The sequence below is a fragment of the Pongo pygmaeus genome, chromosome 23, assembly GCF_028885625.2.
Source record: "Pongo pygmaeus isolate AG05252 chromosome 23, NHGRI_mPonPyg2-v2.0_pri, whole genome shotgun sequence".
NCBI lineage: Eukaryota > Metazoa > Chordata > Mammalia > Primates > Hominidae > Pongo > Pongo pygmaeus.
This window is the reverse complement of record NC_085931.1, coordinates 31,485,679-31,507,470: the sequence shown is the minus strand read 5'-3', so window position 1 is coordinate 31,507,470 and position 21,792 is coordinate 31,485,679. Positions and strand designations below refer to the sequence as shown.

Below are 21,792 nucleotides of genomic sequence, written 5' to 3'. Positions count from 1 at the left end.
GTGGGGGCTTTCCACGTGTGAGCTGCACCTCTTACTCTCTCCAGCACCCAGGTGTCTCCCGGGTACCATGCTGCTCCCTCTGGGCACCCCTCATGCGCCCCTACGGAATGGGGACCTGGCTGTGCATGACTGGGCTGTGGGAGCAGCCTGACCCTGGGCTCCCAGGCCTGGCCATGGTGGCTGCAGGCTCACCTCGGCTCCATGGGCCTTTCCTGATCTGATTAGCTGGATGAAGGCATCGAGTAGGGTCTGTGTGGGGTGGAGAGGAGGAGCCAGGCTCTGGATCCAGAACCCTCTTCTGCCCTTGCCAGCTCAGCAGCCCACACAGGGGTCTTCCCGCTCACAGCCACAGAGGATTCTCAGGGTTACAGAGAAGAGTCACCTACCCAGTGCCTGTCAGGTCATCAGGCACATCCCAGGGTGCCACCTCACACCCTGCAATGTCCACACTGTGAACCGGGTTGAACAGAATGCAGCCTTGAGAGGCTGGAGAAAATACACCAAGCACTGACACGGATGACCCTGGGATGTGGGACTATAGGCGATCTTCATTTTTTTCTTCATACTTTTCTTGGTTTCTAAATCTTATTCAGTGAGCACATGTTCCTTTTTTTTAATTAGAGAAAACATGACAGTAGCCCCTTTTTGTGTTTCACAGAGGAACTAACATTCCTTCTGTATCTGTAGTTCATGCGGGAGATGGCAGGGGCCTGGCACATGACGGTGGAGCAGAAATTTGGCCTGTTTTCTGCTGAGATAAAGGAAGCAGACCCCCTGGCTGCCTCGGAAGCAAGTCAACCCAAACCCTGTCCCCCTGAAGTGACCCCCCACTACATCTGGATCGACGTACGTGCCTGTTCCCCCACCAAGGCTCTGGGGTGCTCCACCTGGGGGGCCAGGACTGTTGCTGGGGTGGGGGTAGCCGAGCCCAAGTTCTCCAGCAAGCCTGGCCAGTCAGCCCAGAACCCCTCCTCAGCTGTCTCTGCCGGCCCCAGGGTTAGCCCGGCTCAGCCCCACCACCACAGCGTCCTCCTCTTTTCGCTCAGTTCCTGGTGCAGCGGTTTGAGATCGCCAAGTACTGCAGCTCTGACCAAGTGGAGATCTTCTCCAGCCTGCTGCAGCGCTCCATGTCCCTGAATATCGGCGGGGCCAAGGGAAGCATGAACCGGCACGTGGCGGCCATCGGGCCCCGCTTCAAGTGAGGGCCCTCTTCCTGGGGAGCACAGGGCCCCTGGTGTGTACAGTATGTCATGGGGTGTCTGTGTATCACGGTACTTCTGTAGACGGGGAACACATTTCAGTGAGCTGCTCCTGGAAGGGCAGGGAAGAGAGTCCAGAAGGTGAACTTGGCCCCAGGCCAGGCTCCTGCTCTGACCAGGTCCCGGGCTCCCTCACAGGCTGCTGACCCTGGGGCTGTCCCTCCTGCATGCCGACGTGGTTCCAAATGCAACCATCCGCAATGTGCTTCGCGAGAAGATCTACTCCACTGCCTTTGACTACTTCAGGTACTCCCCCAAGATGTGCTGTGCAGCGTCCAGGGACGGCCCAGCCCCACCAAGTGCTCCATCGCCCCAGACCCCCAGGAGGTCACTCAGGAATACACAGTTGCCCAGTTGTGCTTACCAACATCCTCCTTCAGTATCCCTGGCCCCCTGGATTTAAATACCCTTCGGCCCTGTGCATGTGTCCCGTGTACTTAGAGCTAGCCTCCCAGCGAGATGTAGGCAAATTTTCCCTCAGTTCAACTGATTTAGGAGATTAAGTGCATCCATTTAATTTCCCTATTAATGTGAAGGCTTATTGCACTAAGAATTGCAAACACCCACTGCCTGGGGCTCTGCACCCATAGGCTGTGCTGTTGTATGAGTGCAGCTTCCTTGCCCTGATCTGCCACAAGTGCAGCTTCAGTGGAAAGCTGTAGGGGCTGCTGTGGGCAGTGAGGGAGGAGGGCATAAGAGGGCTCCCGAGCCACCACACCTTCCCATGGGAATGGGCCAGATCATCCTTGCTAATGACTGGCTTTGGGCTGACCTTTTGTCATTAAGAAACTGTCTACATCACCTTCTCACTGCTTTGTGTGACTGGCCTCTAGTCCCTGACTCCAGACACTCAGCCCTTGTTCTCTTATGGTTGTTTGAAGCTGTCCCCCAAAGTTCCCTACTCAAGGAGAGAAGCGACTGCGTGAAGACATAAGCATCATGATTAAATTTTGGACTGCCATGTTCTCAGATAAGAAGTACCTGACCGCCAGCCAGCTTGTTCCCCCAGGTAACCCTCAACAGTGCAGCCGCTCATGGTGGAGGCAGGCAGGACAGGGGTGCAACGTGGGCAGCCCTGAGGGTGCCAGAGGTAGAGATGGAAAAGCCGGTAGACCCCTCTGAGCCCTGGCCTTGGCTGTGTTGCACGGTCATTGGAGGCCAGTACATGCCTGTCTGGCTCTGCTTCTCCTCTGGCCTGAGCTGAGAAGCATAAACACGCACCCGAGGCAGCTGAGCAGACTCCACTCACCGCGCTTTCCCTGCGCTGGCACCAGCTGCGTTCACACACCCCTCTGAGCAGCTGGCTGCGTTCACACTCCCCTCTGAGCAGCTGACGGCCCAGGATTGGGCTGAGGCTGGTGCACACCCACATGACTGGGGTATGGTCTGTTGTTGTCTTATAGGAGGCAGTCAAATGGACAGATGATTTCAATATGAGGGAACTGTGGGAGCACTCCTCGGGGACAGACACTTGGCCCATCCAGAGTTGGGGAGTCAGAGATGGTTTTCCGGAAGAGAGACAGTTGAGCTGAGTCTGAAAGGCTGCACCAGCATGTGGGGTGGACAGGGCAAAGCATTCCAGGGAAGGGAATGCCAAATGAAAACATGCCATGCAAACAAGCAGCAAACCTCTGCAAGGAGGCTATGCCCTGTTCTCCCAGCACCTAGCTGATTGCTAAGCACAGACTGAGAGACAAGAGAGGGTTTTCTTTTTTTTTTTTTTTTTTTTTCTGAGAGACAGAGTCTCACTCTGTCGCCCCAGGCTGGAGTGCAGTAGCACGATGTTGGCTCACTGCAACCTCTCCCTCTTGGGTTCAAGCGATTCTCCTGCTTCAGCCTCCTGAGTATCTGAAACTACAGGTGCTCGCCACCATGCCTGGCTAATTTTTTTATTTTATTTATTTATTTTAATTATTTTGTTTTATTTTATTTATTTTTTTTTTTTGAGACAGAGTCTTGATCTGTCGCCCAGGCTGGAGTGCAGTGGCACGATCTCGGCTCACTGCAAGCTCTGCCTCCCAGGTACATGCCATTCTCCTGCCTCAGCCTCCTGAGTAGCTGGTACTACAGGCGCCCGCCACCACGCCCTGCTAATTTTTTGTATTTTTTTAGTAGAGATGGGGTTTCACCGTGTTAGCCAGGATGGTCTCGATCTCCTGACCTCGTGATCCGCCCACCTCGGCCTCCCAAAGTGCTGGGATTACAGGCGTGAGCCACCGCGCCCGGCCTTTTTTTGTTTTTTGTTTTGAGACGGAGTCTCACTCTGTCGCCCAGGCTGGAATGCAGTGGCGCAGTCTCGGCTCACTGCAAGCTCCGCCTCCCGGGTTCACGCCATTCTCCTACTTCAGCCTCCTGAGTAGCTGGGACTACAGGCGCCCGCTACCACGCCCGGCTACTTTTTGTATTTTTAGTAGAGACGGGGTTTCACCGTGTTAGCCAGGATGGTCTCGATCTCCTGACCTCGTGATCCGCCCACCTCGGCCTCCCAAAGTGCTGGGATTACAGGCATGAGCCACCGTGCCCGGCCAATTTTTTTATTTTTTAGTAGAGACGGGGTTTCACCATATTGGCCAGGCTGGTCTCAAACTCCTGACCTTGTGATCCGCCCGCCTCAGCCTCCTAAAGTGCTGGGATTACAGGTGTGAGCCACATTGCCTGGCTGAGAGGGTTTTCTTTAGCAGACCCACAGCTGACAACCTAACTAGCAGGAAAAGGAAAGAAAAAAGCAGATGTAGTGATTTTCTAAGGCAGCTTTCTGGCTCCACTTAGAAGAGGGCAAACAGTCCTTACAGTCTGCCCCCACAGGCCCTCAAGTTGTCACCGTACTAAAGGACTGTACATTGCCGGTGATCAGATAACTGCCATCTTTTATCAAGAAAATTATGATATTTGTTTTATTCTATTTTATTTTCTACTTTTCTTAGAAATGCAGTCTCATTCTGTCGCCCAGGCTAGAGTGCAATAGTGTAATCATAGCTCACTGCAGCCTCAAACTCCTGGGTGCAAGCAATTCTCCCACCCTAGCCTCACAAGCAGCTAAGACTACAGACACAATGCCAGCTCCCCTGGCTAATTTTTATTGTTCTTGTTGAGACAGGGCATCTTGCCTTGTTGTCCAGGCTGGCCTCAAACTCCTGGTGTCTAGCAGTCCACCTGCCTTAGCCTCCCGAAGTGCTGGGATTACAGGCATGAGCCACTGTGCTCAGCCTATTCTATTTTAAATAGAAGAAGGCCAGGTGCGGTGACTCACGCCTGTAATCCCAGCACTTTGGGAGGCCAAGGCAGGTGGATCATTTGAGGTAAGGAGTTCGAGACCAGCCTGGCCAATATGGTGAAACCCCATCTCTACTAAAAATATAAAAATTAGCCAGGCATGGTGGTGGGTGCCTGTAGTCCCGCTATTCAGGAGGCTGAGACAGGAGAATCGCTTAAACCCGGGAGGCGGCGGTTGCAGTGAGCTGAGATCGCACCATTGCACTCCAGCCTGGGCAACACAGCAAGACTCCTTCTCAAAAATAAAAAATAGGCTGGGCACAGTGGCTCACGCCTGTAATCCTAGCACATTGGGAGGCCGAGGTGGGTGGATCACCTGAGGTCAGGAGTTTGAGACCAGCCTGGCCAACATGGCGAAACCCCGTCTCTACTAAAAATACAAAAATTAGCTGGGCGTGGTGTCGGGCACCTGTAATCCCAGCTACTTGGGAGGCTGAGGCAGGAGAATCACTTGAACCCAGGAGGTGGAGGTTGCAGTGAGCTGAGATCATGTCATTGCACTCCACCCTGGGCGACAGGAGCGAAACTCCATCTGAAAAATAAATAAGTAAATAAATAAAACAATTTTGAAAAGGTTAAAAGAAATATAATAAAAATGTTTAAACATTCCATCTAGAATACTTAACTTCTCACGCTTTTGGAAAACTCACCATCCAGACAGGTTTGTTCCTGCAGTCGATTCCAGGGCTCCAGAAAGTGCCCACTCTACCACTAATTGCCTTATCTCTGGTGAATAGTAGTTTATTTTTTGTGGTACCTTTTCTTGAGCCACCTCACTCTAGAATCAACAATGTGTTTGCCCTCAGATAATCAGGACACCCGCAGCAACCTGGACATAACTGTTGGCTCTCGGCAACAAGCCACCCAAGGCTGGATCAACACATACCCCCTGTCCAGCGGCATGTCCACCATCTCCAAGAAGTCAGGTCGGTGGGAGGTGTGCTGCTGGGGCCATCACATGCAAGTTATCATTCTGGTTGCAAGCTGCTTGATGGACACTTGCTCAGACAGCAGAACAGAGCACTGCAAGCTTCCTCTAGGTGTAGAAACTCAGGGCAGACAGGTGGCATCTGAGGACTACAACTGTGCTTTGTCTTTCCTCCTAGGCATGTCTAAGAAAACCAACCGGGGCTCCCAGCTGCACAAATACTACATGAAGCGCAGGACGCTGCTGCTGTCCCTGCTGGTAAGGCCCACAGGTGCAGCTGTGCCTGCTGCCCACCACCTGCCTGTACAACACCTGGTGGCCGGGGCAGCATGTGGGCACTCACGGAAGGTGTGCATATCAGGCCTTATATCTTATCTTGCCAGGCCACCGAGATTGAGCGTCTCATCACATGGTACAACCCGCTGTCAGCCCCGGAACTGGAGCTAGACCAGGCCGGAGAGAACAGCGTGGCCAACTGGAGATCTAAGTACATCAGCCTGAGTGAGAAGCAGTGGAAGGACAATGTGAACCTCGCCTGGAGCATCTCTCCCTACCTGGCCGTGCAGCTGCCTGCCAGGTGGGCCCCCGGGCACCACAGCCTGACACAGGCCTCACCAGAGGTCCAGCGCAGGGTGCTTGCCAGCTGGGTCATGAGTGCTCAGGAGTGCCCTGCAACCCCTCTCAAGGATGGTCAGGAAGTAGTCTAGTCCTCGAGCCCCAGGACACTCCCCCAGCCCTTCTGTGCAGAGATAACCCAGCAACCCTCGTGATCTTTTCAGATGCCTGCGTGGGATGCTGCAGCAGCTGGAGCCTAGGGAGATAGCAGCAGGGTGAATTCAGAGCCAAGATCTGATTCATGCCGGATAGGAGGCATGTGGAGGCTGTCACTCCTGGCAGGCGGCTGCCGGAACCGCCTTGGGGAGGGTTTGAGTTTGTTCCTGGATGTCACCTTTCAGTGGCAGAGTATTTGGAGGAGGCACACGCTGCAGACAGCAGCGACATTCCTGTGATCTCTCTGTGGCAGCTCTTATGGGGACAGAACTTCAGACCGATGGTGGCTGAGAGGGACTACAGAGTCCCTGTTTAGAATCCCACCAGATGGTCCACAGCCTCTTGTGAATGTGTCCAGGGTGGTTGATTCTCCATTGTGAGCCCAGACCTGCCAATGTACTGCATCCTCTCTCCAGCCCTACTTTGATCCTCTGGAATAGGATCGCAGAGCAGCTCTGCATTATCTCAAAGCACAGTGTTCATGGGACGTCTGCCTTGCGTTAGCCTGAGGTGGGAACACCTGGAAACTAGTAGCTGCCCCTTCATGGGCCAGGTGCCTTGTGGCCCCTGGACTGTTGACTGAGACACTGACTCACTGGATGAGCAGCTATGGAGAGTCAGGAGAGGATATGGTAGGAAAAAGAATAAGAGGCAGGGGTTTTAAGACAAGGGTGGTGAAAGGAAGCCCTTTGAACAGTTAAGTGTAGAAAAATTCGTTTTTCTTTAAGAAAGTGCCAGCATTTCATCACAGTGGATTATAATGCTCTTTTTAAAAAACACTAATGTTCAGACCCACTAGTTAGTGGCATAATAGAACATTTAGCCGTCACCTGGCTAAACATTTTTTTATTTAAACTTTTTTTTTTAAATTTCTGTGCATATGTAGTAGATGTCTGTATTTATGAGGTGCATGAGATGTTTTGATACAGGCATGCAATGTGAAATAAGCACATCTTGGAGAATGGGGTATCCATCCCCTCAAGCATTTGTCCTTGGAGTTACAAACAATCCAGTTATACTCTTTAAAGTTATTTTTCAACATACAATTACGTTATTATTGGCTGTAGTCCCCCTGTTGTGCTATCAAATAGCAGGTCTTCATTCTTTCTATTTGTTTGTACCCAAGCCGTCACTTGGTATTGATGTGAATCCCTCCAGTTCAGCGTTTCCCCCTGGCTCCCCTCACTCCAGTGTGGTGGCAGAGTGCAGGTTCCCTGGCGAGGCAGCACCACCCATACCCTCTGTGCACTGTAGGTTTAAGAACACAGAAGCCATCGGGAACGAAGTGACCCGTCTTGTTCGGTTGGACCCGGGAGCCGTTAGTGATGTGCCTGAAGCGATCAAGGTAGTGTAGCCCACGTACCAGGGCCTGAGTTCAAACTGCACAAAATAGCACACTGCACCCAGAAATGCCTGAAACTAGAAATGAGACAACAACCACCACTTGACAACTTCAGTGCTATTCATGATTTTTCTGATTTCCTGTGTTTTCTATTCCTTGTCTGTAGCATTTATTTTGTTTATAGTAGAAAAAAATGTAATGCACTTCACCCTAATTGCAGTTACGTTGTTTTCCATAACACAACGGAAGCATCTTCCACATGGTTACTGATGCTTAGAAACATCACTTCTCATGGCCGTCCTTGTGTGGCCCGTGGACCAGGTATCTCCAGAGGTCCCGGGACTGCCCAAGCCACAGCATCTCCCCGCCTTCTCTGCAGTTCCTGGTCACCTGGCACACCATCGACGCCGATGCTCCAGAGCTCAGCCATGTGCTGTGCTGGGCGCCCACGGACCCACCCACGGGCCTCTCCTACTTCTCCAGCATGTATCCACCGCACCCTCTCACGGCGCAGTACGGGGTGAAAGTCCTGCGGTCGTTCCCTCCGGTGAGCCCAGGGCCCTGCTGAGCTGGCCTCTGATAGGACTGTTGGGAGGGGTCTTACCTGGTGAGAGGCACAGGCCCCACCATTGGCCATGAGGTCGCTCCGTTACATACTGGTCCTTTCCCTATTTTTTGCTCAAGTAGTTGTAGAAGATGGATTTAATTCTAATTCAAATGTGTTCTCTAGTTACATTTGTTTTTTAACCTAGTGAGGTGTTTGAGTTAAAGACAAAGTTAACTTGAGTTTGATTACGAGGTGGCACGGCAGCTGTGCACACCCCGCACAGCAGTGCAGCCGTGCCTTGGAACCCCACAGTGACCTCGCCCGTGGAGGGTCCCTCACTCCTTGTGGGAGCCCAGGGAGCCCACGAGACAGCCATGATGATGGTGGAGAAGGGCCTCTGGAATATTCTAGAGTCTGACCCACAGCAGACCATTTCCCTGAGGCAGGCTCCCCAGTGAGGAGCGCGAGGCCTTCCCGCCCACTGAAGAGCAGGAGACTTGCTCCTTTTACCTGTTTCCTCCATTCCTGTGTTCTGAGCCGTCAGTCATTTTGCCTGCCATCCTCTGGGCTTTCCCCAGTTCTCAGCCCTGCTGTGGGCAGAGCAGAAGCAGAGGCAGAGCCTGGGCTGTAGGGTTGGGTGGCTCTGCTCTCAGAAGTCATGGCCAACTCTGCTCCTCCTCCACAGGACGCCATCCTCTTCTACATCCCCCAGATTGTGCAGGCCCTCAGGTACGACAAGGTAAGCCCGCACCTGCATGGCCGTCCTCTTCACTCACAGAGTGTGTTACACACCCAGCCTGTGCCCGGTCTGTCCCCAGCCCTCACAGGCTCCTCAGAGCCTCCTCAGGGGCAGGGCTGCCCAGCAGTCCCCTTGCTCCCCCTACCCCAGCCCCTGTGATTGTCCCTTGATACCCAGTGCCGTGCCAGGGGAAGCCATGTTCACCCACTGCCTCACCCTGAGGCCCAAGCATGCTCTGTGGAGCGAGCCAGTTCTGGGGCTGTTGCCAGCCTGGTTAGGCGGCCTGGCCAGGCTTCCCACTCATCGGTGGGGTCACCTCAAATCCCTGAATCCTGCCCTCTTCAGCCGGAAGTGGTGAGGAAGATTAACGAGGTGACGTATGCATTAGTCTGCCAGGGCTGCATAGCGAAGCACCACAGACTGGGCAGCTTAAACAACAGAAATGTCTATTCTCAGAATTGTGGAGGCCAAAAAACAAAATAAACAAACAAACAAAAAACATGAATTCTGGAGGCCAGAAGTCCAAGGTCAGTGTTTGAACAGGGTTGTTTCCTTCTGAGGCCTGTCTCCCTGGCTTTTTTTTTTTTTTTTTTTAAGAGACAGGGTCTCGCTTTGTCACTCAGGCTAGAGTGCAGTGGCATGATCTCAGCTCAGTGCAGCCTCAATCTCCCGGGCTCAAGCGATCCTCCCACCTCGGCCCCTCCCCCGCTACCCCTCCCAAGTAACTGGGATGACAGGCGTGTGCCACCACGCCCAGCTAATTTTTGTATTTTTTGTAGAGATGGGGTTTCACTATGTTGTCCCAGGCTGGTCTCAAAACTCCTGAGCTCAGGCAATCTGCCCACTTCCGCCTCCAAAAGTGCTGGGATTATAGGCCTGAGCCACTGTGCCCATCTCCCTGGCTTATTGATAGCCATCTTCTCCCTGAGTCCTTACAGGGTCATCCTTTTGTGTGTGTCTGTGTCCTAATCTCCCCTTATAAGAACACCTGTCATACTAGATTAGGACCCACCCTATTGACCTCATTTTACCTTAATCACCTCTATAAAGACCCTATCTCCAAATACTGTACCATTCTGAGGTCCTGTAACATATGAATTTGAAGGGACACAGTTCAGCCCATAATAGTATCCGTGGACATAAAGTGCTCAGCACAGGTCATGGCACAGAAAATATCCATGGGAATGACCACAGCCAGGAGCCCGAGCCTCCTGTGCCCTCGTGCCAGCCTGCCCCCTGCACCCTGTGTCTGAGTGCAGCTTGTCTGCCCTATTCCCCAACCCCAGGGCTGACCTCGTTTCCCTGGCTGAATTGGGCAGCAGACTCCATGTGTCCTGGCTGAGTCCTCACCACTCTGGCTCACCTGTGGGCTGGCTGAGTGCCATGGCTGGGTGTCCCAGGGGCTAGCCTTGGAGTCTATAGACCAAAGTGCTTCTAAAACAGCAGCCAGCCTTTGCTGAAAGACTGAGTCCTGTGGAGTCACTCACTGCCCTCACTAGGTAGTGCCACGCTCTCTGCACCTCTGAGTGGTGATATGTGTGGAGCCACGCTCACCAAGCTGGAGCCTTCACACTGGTGGCAACTTACAGGATTGTCATGAGGCACCTTCTCTTCAGGGACCTGTTTCCTTCCCCCTGGCTCCCCTCCCACATTATTTTCCCTTGACTACTTGGCTCTCTGCTTGCATACAGGCCTAGCATAAGGGTTAGATCCAGAGGCAGTGGGGAGGGGAGCCAGTACCCAGGGCCTCCGTGTGAACTCTTGGTGGTGGCTACCAGAGAAAGGCCGCCTGAAATGATTCTTCTGTGTGTGGTTGTACCAAATCAGGACTCAGTGAGTTTCACTGGTTTCTTTCTTGCTTTCCATTTTTAGGGAATTTTTGTTTGTTTGTTTTGTTTTGTTTTAGACAGAGTCTCGCTCTGTTGCCCAGGCTGGAGTGCAGTGGCATTCTTGGCTCCTTGCAGCCTCTGCCTCCCAGATTCAAGCAGTTCTCCTGCCTCAGCCTCCCAAGTAGCTGGGAATGAAGGTGCATGCCACCATGCCTGGCTTATTTTTTGTATTTTTAGTAGAGACGGGGTTTCACCATGTTGGCCAGGCTGGTCTCAAACTCCTGACCTCAGGTTATTCACCTGCCTTGGCCTCCCATAGTGCTAGGATTACAGGCATGCGCCACCACGCTCAGCCAAAATTTTTTTATTTTTATTTTTATTTTTTTTTTTTTAGACAGAGTTTCGCTTTTGTTGCCCAGGCTGGAGTGCGATGGCGTGATCATAGCTCACTACAACCTCCGCCTCCCAGGTTCAAGCACTTCTCCTGCCTCAGCCTCCCAAGCAGCTGGGATTACAGGCATGTGCCACCACACCTGGTTAATTTTTTTAATTAATTAATTAATGGCTAGGCACAGTGGCTCACGCCTGTAAGCCCAGCACTTTGGGAGGCTGAGGTGGGTGGATCACGAGGTCAGGAGATCAAGACCATACTGGCTAACAGGGTGAAACCCTGTCTCTACTAAAAATACAAAAAATTAGCCGGGCGTGATGGCGGGAGCCCGTAGTCCCAGCTACCTGGGAGGCTGAGGCAGGAGAATGGCATGAACCCGGGAGGCGGAGCTTGCAGTGAGCCGAGATCACGCCACTGCTCTCCAGCCTGGGCTACACAGTGAGACTCCGTCTCAAAAAAAATAATAAATAAATATTTATTTATTTATTTATTTATTTATTTATTTATTGAGACAGAGTCTTTGTTGCCCAGGCTGGAGTGCAGTGGCACAATCACAGCTCACTGCAACCTCCGCCTCCCAGGTTCAAGTGATTTTCCTGCCCCAGCCTCCCGAGTAGCTAGGATTACAAGCGTGTACCACCACACCCGGCTAATTTTTGTGTTTTTAGTAGAGACAGGGTTTCACCATGTTTGCCAGGCTGGTCTTGAATTCCTAACCTCAGGTGATCCACCTGCCTCGACCTCCCAAAGTGCTGGGATTACGGGCGTGAGCCACCACACCCGGCCTACTTTTTGTGTTTAATAGAGATGAGGTTTCACCATGTTGGTCAGACTGGTCTCGAACTCCTGACCTCAGGTGATCCACCTGCCTCGGCCTCCCAAAGTGCTGGGATTACAGGCGTGCGCCACCACGCCCAGCCTGGAATATTTTTTAAGTTTAAAAAAATTTATATCACTTGTGGCAATACAAATGTATATACATATTTGTTTATACTTTTATAAAAACAGGAACAGTAGGCTGGGCGTGGTGGCTCACGCTTGTAATCCCAGCACTTTGGGAAGCTGAGGCGGGTGGATCACGAGGTCAGGAGATCGAGACCATCCTGGCTAACACGGTGAAACCCCATCTCTACTAAAAATACAAAAAAAGATTAGCTGGGCATGGTGGCGGGCACCTGTAGTCCCAGCTACTCGGGAGGCTGAGGCAGGAGAATGGCGTGAACCCCGGGAGGCGGAGCTTGCAGTGAGCTGAGATTGCGCCACTGCACTCCAGCCTGGGTGACAGAGCGAGACTCTGTCTCAAAAAAAAAAAAAGAAACAGTAAATCAAAAGTTAATAAAAGTGGCCAAAGAGGGAGAGATCAGGATGGAAGTGACAGATATGTACCATATTTAATAATTTTGACTTTGGAACTCTGTCAGTGTTTACATAATTAAAAAGCAAACTTATATTTAAAAACACTACACATTGAACATTCATAGTTTGTCTTTAGATCCATTTGCTGGGTTAGAATTGGGAAACCCAAAGCGAGGACTTCTGCCTGTGTGGTAAGACCACCCCCGACTCACCCAGGTCAAAAATGTCCATCCAAGGGACACTTCACCAGATCAGTGGCCATAGATTCCAGGAGGCTGCCCAGAAAGGCCAGCTCACCTTTTTAAACCTAGGGCATGGAATTAAAACTGGAGTTTCAAAACTTACGGCTCTAGGAACAAAAAAAATTTTTTTTAATTAAAAAGAAAAACTGGAGTTACAACTATGAGTGGCGGAAAATGACCAAGAAGGAAGAGGAGGAGAGGTCCTTAGGATGGTGACCATAGTTGTGTATATTAGTCCATTTTCACACTGCTATAAAGAACTTTCTGGCCAGGTGCGGTGGCTCATGCCTGTAATTCCAGCACTTTGGGAGGTTGAGGTGGGTGGATTACCGGAGGTGAGGAGTTCAAGATCAGCCTGACCAACATGGCAAAACTCTGTCTCTACTAAAAATACAAAAATTAGCCAGATGTGGTGGCGTGCGCCTGTAATCCCTGCTACTCGGGAGGCTGAGGCAGGAGAATCGCTTGAACCTGGGAGGTGGAGGTTGCAGTGAGCTGAGATTGTACCACTGCACTACAGTCTGGGTGACAGAGCGAGACTCTGTCTCAAAAACAAACAAACAAACAAAAAAACTTCCCGAGACTGGGTAATTTATAAAGGAGGCTTAATTGACTCACAGTTCCACATGGCTGGGGAGGCCTCAGGAAACAGAATCATGGTGGAAGGGGAAGTAGGTCCGTCTTACCTGGCAGCAAGCGAAAGAGAGCAAGTGTGTGTGTAGGAGGAACTGTCAAACATTTATAAAACCCTCGGATCTCCTGAGAACTCATTCGCTGTCATGAGATCAACATGGGGGAACCGTCCCCATGATCTAGTCACCTCCCACCAGGTCTCTTCCTCAACGCCTGAGGATTAGAATTCAAGATGAGATTTGGGAAGGGACACAGAACCTAATCATATCAGTGTGTCAATTTGTGAAGGAGGTATCTCTGCATGTTTCTGGAACTTGTCTGTCACTTTGGAACATTGTTCTAAACAACCAGCTCACAAGTGAGTTTTTAGTACCCAGCCTGCTTTTTCTCGTACTTGACAACCCCAGAAATTGGTTTGAGAGTTGTGCTTCTTAAATCCACGGGAAGACACAGAGGAGACAAAGGCTGACTGTAGCCCGCTTTGCAACCCTGCCCCCCAGGTCCCAGCCACCAGCCAGCTGGAACTTGGCCTGGCCACCAGCTGGACTCACCACCAATCCTGGAGAGCTTGTCCACACCACTAGAACCACTGGGCCTCACCCTTGCCTGGCCTACCAAATGCCGGGAGTCAGCAGCTGCTGACAAGGCCCTCCTTGTGGAGAGGGCCGAGCCTGGCTGACAGGGACCTTGCTCTCCTGCAGATGGGCTATGTGCGGGAGTATATTCTGTGGGCAGCGTCTAAATCCCAGCTTCTGGCGCACCAGTTCATCTGGAACATGAAGACTAACATTTATCTAGATGAAGAGGGCCACCAGAAAGACCGTGAGTATTTTGTCCTCCCACAGGCCTCACTTCCTATCTTCAGTGCACTGCCAAGCACCTTCTACAGCCCCCAGGGCTCTCCCGAGCCTGCACTGCCCCAGCTCACTGACCCCTCCACTCCCACCCTTTGCTGGGGCACTTCTCACCTTTCAGCACACAGGGGAGCAGGACCCCTCCTTCATGACGCCTTTGCTAACCTGCTGTCCAATGCCACCGTGCACTCCCAAGTGCGAGTGAGACCCTTCTGCCCCAGCGGCTGCTCCTCCAGATTCTCCACGGTCAACACACCTGTGACTGCGTGTGAGGAAGGGGCCGTCAGCCAGGGCAGCGGTTCCCAAATAGCACACCCTCGGGGCTCCTGCACTGTCAGAAATGTTTATTGAGGTCCTCAAAGAGCGCTGTTTAATGTGAGCATTAGCTGTCAGTGTTAACGAGGATTAGAGAGTAAGACAGAATTTCAGAAAATGTAAGCCTATTCATTACATGTTAATATAAATAACATCTTTTTGGGAAAATAACTTTCCCCAAAAAACTACAAAATGAGCCAAAAGAGTGGCATTTCCTTGTAGAAGATGGCTGGATTCTCATTCTTGTTCCACTTCTGCAGTTGGTCTGTTGCAGTGTTTCAGTTGAAGTGAATGTAGTTGAAAAAGGAAGTTGTATGTTAGTAGTCTCTCAGGTCATTGTGGAGATCCTTTTTGATACTGCACCACACTTGAGAAGTGGTAGTTTTTGTTTTCTTTTTTTAGAGGGAGGGTCCCTCTCCCAGGCAGGAGTGCAGTGGCACAATCACGGCTCACTGCAGCCTTGACCACCTGGGCTTAAGCGATCCTCCTGCCTCATCCTCCCAAGTAGCTGAGACTATAGGTGCACGCCACCATGACCGGCTAATTTTTAACTTTTTGTAGCTCAGCCTAGCTTCTTAATGATTACTTGCAGGCCGGGCATCGTGGCTCACGCTTGTAATCCCAACACTTTGGGAGGCCAAGGCAGGAGGATCACCAAAAAAAGGTTAATTGCAGTGTGGCATCTTAAACTTGGCAGTAAACTTCTCATGCTGTGTTTTGTTCAAGTCTGTCTATATCGCACCTGGACCCACAAAAGCTTTTATAACATCAAACGGTGGGCATTTATAAAATATAGGCCAGTGAGTTATGCACATCTTTCAAAGGTTGATGCATTTCTTTGTACAGTGTGGAAAAATCATATTTGTTCACATGCTGCCAGTCTTATCAGAAAGGGTTTTTTTTTTTTTTTTGAGACAGAGTCTTGATTAGTCACCCAGGCTGGAGTGCGGTGGCGCGATCTCGGCTCACTGCAAGCTCCGCCTCCCGGGTTCACACCATTCTCCTGCCTCAGCCTCCCGAGTAGCTGGGACTACAGGCGCCCGCCACCACGCCTGGCTAATTTTTTTGTATTTTTAGTAGAGACAGGGTTTCACCATGTTAGCCAGGATGGTCTCGATTTCCTGACCTTGTGATCCACCCACCTTGGCCTCCCAAAGTGCTGAGATTACAGGCATCAGCCACCGCGCCCGGCCCAGAAAGGGTTTTTAAGGGAAACTGTTGAGCTCACAGCAGCAGATCCAAGTTTTCAAAAAAAATGTTTCAGTTCCTTTGAGTGGAAGATTTATTTTTTGTTCATTTTCAGGAAAACATCTGCCACATCCCTAAGTCTGAATAACTATATTTTGTCTGTCAGTCATTTTTTCAAGTAAAAACAAAAGTCTGAAAAAGGTTAGTCCAGGCTCCAAAATCAGACAAGCTCCAGGTGCTTCTCAGGACAGCGCCTGCCTTAGATGCGGCAAGAGTGCTTCATGCAATCCCGTTTCATCACAAAGGATACTTTAAAAGCCAGATGTGATGATGCGCACCTGTAGTCCCACCTACTAGCTGTAGTCCCAGCAACTCAGGTGACTGAGACAGAAGGATCTCTTGAGCCCAGGAATTTAAATTCAGCCTGGGATTTGAATAGTGAGAGGCACTATTTAATAGAGCCCCGCCCACTGTGTGCCTCTATTAAAAAAAAAAAAAGACATGTATTCAGAGTAGTATTTAATAAGAATTAATTTTCATTGCTTCACCTGTGACATTCATAAATGACACGGGCTTTTTTCTCCCTGCGTATGCAGCAGTGAGGATTCCACGCCCTGTGACATTGATAAATGACACGGGCTTTTTTCTTCCTGCATGTGTAGCATGTGCAGCAGTGAGGATTCCACATCCACTTGTGCGCTTGGCTCTGGCCTGAGCTCCGCTTAGGCACCAGCAGCTTTTCCCAGCAGTGTCGGCTGTGTCAACACAACAAAAGGGGCACACAGCAGCTGTTATGGTCTCACCAAGCCTGCAGAGCACACTCTGGGCACCGCCATTCTGGGGCCTGGGAAACAGCACTGGTATTCCTGAGGGGCCTCTGCCACAGCCACAGAGACTCAGCCTCTTTGTTTCCTTGGCAGCTGACATCGGCGACCTCCTGGAGCAGTTAGTAGAGGAGATCACAGGCTCCTTGTCGGGCCCAGCGAAGGACTTTTACCAGCGGGAGTTTGATTTCTTTAACAAGATCACCAACGTGTCGGCTATCATCAAGTAAGTGCAGTGCTTCGGAAACCACCTTCTGGGATCTCGTTCCAGTCCCTGCAGCTTAACAGAATTGCCTGGGAAGCTTTAAAAATACCCATGCCTGGCCCCAACCAGATGAATGAGAGTCTCTAACAGTGGGGCCGCTGGTGGTTCTGATGGACAGCCAGGGTGGGTGGGGAAGCACTGCTTGGGGTGAGTCCAGGCTCTTGAAGGTATGGCAGAATGCACGGCCACGCCAGTTTCAGGAAACACAGCTTAGTTTCATTCCTGAGGTTTGTGGAATTTAGCACATGGCTTCACAATTTGAGGTCACCCTGCCCTCTCCACACTCTGAAGGATCGATCCTCATGGTGTCAAGAAAACCAGACTGCCTTTGCAGCTCCTGTCATCGTTTTCCTAGACTTTCCGTTCATGTGGACCTGACACCATCCTTGGATGTTGATGGCTTCGTGCATTCATAAGGGATGAAACCCTGGAGTCATCAATGCTGGGCACGCTGGCTGGGCTGTCTCCAGTGCTTACACTGCTCTGACCTTGGTCACTTTGAGGCCCTTTTCTGGGCTAGGTGCTGAGAATAGCAGTGCTGGCAGCTTCTAACCCATGAGATGAAGGACGGGAGCTAGCGTTTCCTGGGTGGCAGCAGGTGGCAGGCATTACCCCCACCACCCCCAGCCACACCCCCCCACACACAGCAGGGGCAGAGCCTGCCAGAAAACAGCCCTTCGGGGGCTGTCGGGGATTCTTCATGAGGAATGCAGGGCAAGAATCGCTGCCAGTGGTGCCTGGCTGTGCTAGGAGCAGCTAGAGCCGGGAAGAGAGGGACAGAGAGGGCAATCCAGGCAGTAGGGGCCCTGGGCTGTCCCCCAGCAGCCAGTTCCTCCAGGAGACAAAGCAAGAATTTCTTTTCCTGTTTCTCAGGCCCTACCCTAAAGGCGACGAGAGAAAGAAGGCTTGTCTGTCAGCCCTGTCTGAAGTGAAGGTGCAGCCGGGTGAGCAGGTGGCTTCTGGAGGCTCAGACCAACCTCTTCCTGCAGGCAGGCGGCGGGGCGTGAAGGCTGCTGCCCTCTCCAGGCACTGCAGGGTGTGGACACAGTGGCTTGGCCAGCCCCACACCTGCTTGGGCCCATGGTGCCTGGTGCCCCAGGACCCCAGCCCCTCCCCAGAATCTGCTGCTAGTGAGCGGGAGCTGCTCATCAGTGGGTGCCCTTCATCTTCATTGCTGCCTGCTGTTTTTCTGGAGGCTGACACTGACCTCAGTAGCTGTTACTCTAGAAGAGGGTTCCTGGGCTCCAGCATTACAGGAGCAGGTCACACAGATGAGGGGATGGTGGGCCCAGTGTGGGACGGCTCAGGTGTGCTGGGACTCATCAGCACCGCCCCCCCCACCGCCTCCATGGGAAGTCGCTCCTGGGTGCCTGTGGCCGTGGCCACATGGGAATTCAAGCTGAGCTTTTCAAGAGAAGATGGAAATCCAGACTTCACTGGGCAGCTCTCTCTCCACTTTTTTTTTTTTTTTTTGAGATGGAGTCTTGCTCTGTCGCCTCAGCCTCCTGAGTAGCTGGGACTACAGGCGCCTGCCACCACACCCGGCTAATTTTTTTGTATTTTTAGTAGAGACAGGGTTTCACCGTGTTAGCCAGGATGGCCTCAATCTCCTGACCTTGTGATCCGCCCGCCTCGGCCTCCCAAAGTGCTGGGATTATAGGCATGAGCCACCACGCCTGGCCTCTCTGCATTTCTAACTATTGGCACAAACTTGTCTTCCAAACTCTGTCTGTCCTGTGCAGATGTTCACAGCGGCTGGTCTCAGCTGTGGAGTGCCCTGCAGGACCCCGGTTTAACCATTTCTTCCCAACACATTGCGTTGAGCTCACACAACAGCTCAGCTTCCCAGAGAGGGCAGGACATGTATGCAGGGCCTCTGTTCCCGCATCGGGAAGGCCACAACTGCTGGGGAGGGGCAAAAAGAGCTGGAAGCATTGTACTGCAAGGGGCATGCACAGAAGTCCCCAGCCCCTGGCTCTAGATTGTGTTGGCTGAGTCTTGCCCCAGAGGTCAGGGAAGCCAGCAGGGCTCTAGCAGGAGAGCACAGAGGGGCCTGAGTGTGAGCCACAGCCTGGAGCAGGCAGAAGGGCAGGTGAGGAAGAGGAGGAGATGGCATACCCCGCTCTCCCGGTACCCCACAGCAAAGCCAAGCTTGGCTGGCTCCCCTCAAAGCCCACCTCTCAGGGCTCAAGGAGCACACATCCCCCTTGGGGACTGGTAGTTCCTTGGCCAGAAACAGGCTTTCCCTTGTCCTCTTATTTCACACATTTACTGAGCACTCACTGAGAAAGGGGAGCCTGGGCCGGGCGTGGTGGCTCATGCCTATAATCCCAGCACTTTGGGAGGCCAAGGCAGGTGGATCACCTGAGGTCAGGAGATCAAGACCATCCTGGCTAACACGGTGAAACCCCGTCTCTACCAAAAATACAAAAAATTAGCCGGGCGTGGTGGCGGGCGCCTGTAGTCCCAGCTACTCGGGAGGCTGAGGCAGGAGAATGGCGTGAACCCGGGAGGCGGAGCTTGCAGTGAGCCAAGATTGCGCCACTGCACTCCAGCCTGGATGACAGTGCAAGACTCGGTCTCAAAAAAAAAAAAAAAAAAAAAATTAACCAGGCATGGTGGCGCGTGCCTGTAATCCCAACTACTTGGGAGGCTGAGGCACAAGAATCACTTGAACCCAGGAGGCAGAGGTTGCAGTGAGCCAAGATTGCACCACTGCACTCCAGCCTGGGTGACAGAGTGAGACTCTGTCTCAAAAAAGCAAAAACAAGAAAAGAAAAGGCATGACATTAGGTATTGTGGCTGTTAAAAAGATGAGTAAGACATGGTCCCTGAGCTGAAGAAGCTTGAACTCACAGAGATATAAAATAAGTATAAAGAAACAACGTTGGCCGGGCGCAGTGGCTCATGCCTTAATCCCAGCACTTTGGGAGGCCAAGGCAGGTGGATCATCTGAGGTAAGGAGTTCCAGACCAGCCTGGCCAACATGGTGAAACCCCGTCTCAACTAAAAGTACACAAATTAGCCAGGCGTGGTGGTGGGCGCCTGTAATCCCAGCTACTCAGGAGGCTGAGGCAGGAGAATCGCTTGAACCCGGGAGGCGTAGGTTGCAGTGAGCTGAGACCGAGCCACTGCACTCCAGCCTGGGCAACAGAGCAAGACTCCGTCTCAAAAAGAAAAAAAGAAACGTGTTAGACGAAAGTCCTGAAGGCTGGGAGAACCAAGGACAGTTCATGGACATAGTGACATTTAAGTAAGGCTTTTGAGAGAGTAGTATTCAAATGGGTAAGGAAAGCCAGGCGCGGTGGCTCACACCTGTAATCCCAGCACTTGGGAGGCCAAGACGGGTGGATCACTTGAGGTCAGGAGTTTGAGACCAGCCTGGCCAACATGGTGAAACCCCATCTCTACCAAAAATACAAAAATTAGCCAGGCGTGGTGGCAGGCACCTATAATCCCAGCTACTCAGGAGGCTGAGGCAGAAGAATTGCTTGAACCTGGGAGGCGGAAGTTGCAGTGAGCCAAGATCACACCACTGCACTCCAGCCTAGGTGACAGAGTGAGACTCTATCCAAAAAAAAAAAAAAAAAAAAAAAAAGGGACTCCAAGAATGGAGGGCTGTTCAAAGGGTTGCTCAGGCAGGTGGAGGCAGGACAGGCCTCACACGCACCCCCAGAGGCAGTAGGGCTGTATCCGTGAGGATGGGGCTCAGTGTTCCTCCAGGAAGAGCGTTTCCCAGAAGGTGCAGACTCATTTGGTCGATGGCTGGAAGAGTCGAAGAGTCAAGGAGGACGGACCCTTAGCGGCCACAGAATAATAAGTTAGTGGTGCCCTGGACAAGGACCAGAGGCCCCTCCACAGGGGTGGGGTGTGCCTGCAGGGTGGACATGCACGTAACATCCATGTTGGAAACTGACTTTGGCCTCACCTATGGTGACACATGCACTCCCTGTGACTGCCTCTGTTCCTGCACAGGCTGCTACCTGCCCAGCAACCCCGAGGCCATCGTGCTGGACATCGACTACAAGTCTGGGACCCCGATGCAGAGGTTGGCGCCTCACCCTGCCCATCCCCCGCTTCGACAGCGTCCGCGTATGAAGTTTTTCTCGGCTGCATCATGGGTGCCACATTCTTTTTGTTGTTTTCAGTGCTGCAAAAGCCCCATATCTGGCCAAGTTCAAGGTGAAGCGATGTGGAGTTAGTGAACTTGAAAAAGAAGGTCAGTAAAGAACCCTGATTTTGTTTGGGAGCTCAGTGCTTTTCCTTGCTAATGCCAGTTTCTTTTGGCATGTGTTTAATTTAGTACAGCTCTCCATAAAAGATGATGTCTGTCCATCTGTCTGCCCTCACTCAGTCAGACCCCTCATTGGGGGATGACATGGAGCTCAAGTGCAGTGACAGATGTGCCACCCCAGAGGTCTGTCTGCCGTGAGTCAGCTGGCATACTCCAGCAGGCTCCTTCCTGAGGCTGAGGGGCCTGGGGCCGTTGTGGGGTGTTAGTTTCCCAGGGCTACTGTACAGACGATCTCAGTTCTGGAGGCTGGAGTCCATCATCAGGGCCGTGCCCCCTCTGAAGGCTCTGGGCAGGTCACACCTTGCCTCCTCAGCTTCTGGTGGTGTTGCCAGCAGTCCTGGGCACACCTTGGCCTGCAGATGCTCCACTCCCATCTCCGCCTCCCTCTTCCCATGATGATCTCCCTTGAAGGACATCAGTCATTGGATTAGGGACTGTCCTAATCCACTGTGACCTTGTCTTAACCTAATTACATCTGCAAAGACCCTGTTTCCAAATAAGGACACATTCTAAGGTTTGGGGTGAACATGAATTTTAGGGAGACACTCTTCAACCCAGTACAGACGGTGTGGCCAGCTGTGGAGAGGGAGCTGCCACCCCTTGCAGGGACCTGCCTCCCATGGCCCTGTCCGCACACTGGCCCCGAGCCCTCCCAGGACCCCAGTGTACAGACACATTCCTCCTGCCCCCCAGCTCACAGCACCCAACACTGACCCAGGCACACCTGGGTCTTCACTGCAGA

At 52.1% G+C, this 21,792-nt stretch overlaps 1 protein-coding gene across 2 annotated transcripts in view; it reads left to right on the top strand.

Moving 5' to 3' along the window:
- Nucleotides 1-21,792, top strand: part of PI4KA (phosphatidylinositol 4-kinase alpha) — a 155,377-nt gene that overhangs the window by 127,651 nt on the left and 5,934 nt on the right. For both annotated transcript variants that reach the window (XM_054469096.1, XM_054469095.2), the window contains exons 33-47: nt 688-846; nt 1,047-1,198; nt 1,398-1,505; nt 2,141-2,268; nt 5,339-5,458; nt 5,639-5,718; nt 5,844-6,037; nt 7,486-7,576; nt 7,953-8,120; nt 8,806-8,859; nt 14,012-14,132; nt 16,588-16,717; nt 17,630-17,700; nt 20,732-20,804; nt 20,905-20,975. In XM_054469096.1, coding sequence (XP_054325071.1) covers nt 688-846; nt 1,047-1,198; nt 1,398-1,505; nt 2,141-2,268; nt 5,339-5,458; nt 5,639-5,718; nt 5,844-6,037; nt 7,486-7,576; nt 7,953-8,120; nt 8,806-8,859; nt 14,012-14,132; nt 16,588-16,717; nt 17,630-17,700; nt 20,732-20,804; nt 20,905-20,975 — 1,720 coding nt within the window. The remainder of the gene's footprint in view (nt 1-687; nt 847-1,046; nt 1,199-1,397; nt 1,506-2,140; nt 2,269-5,338; nt 5,459-5,638; nt 5,719-5,843; nt 6,038-7,485; nt 7,577-7,952; nt 8,121-8,805; nt 8,860-14,011; nt 14,133-16,587; nt 16,718-17,629; nt 17,701-20,731; nt 20,805-20,904; nt 20,976-21,792) is intronic.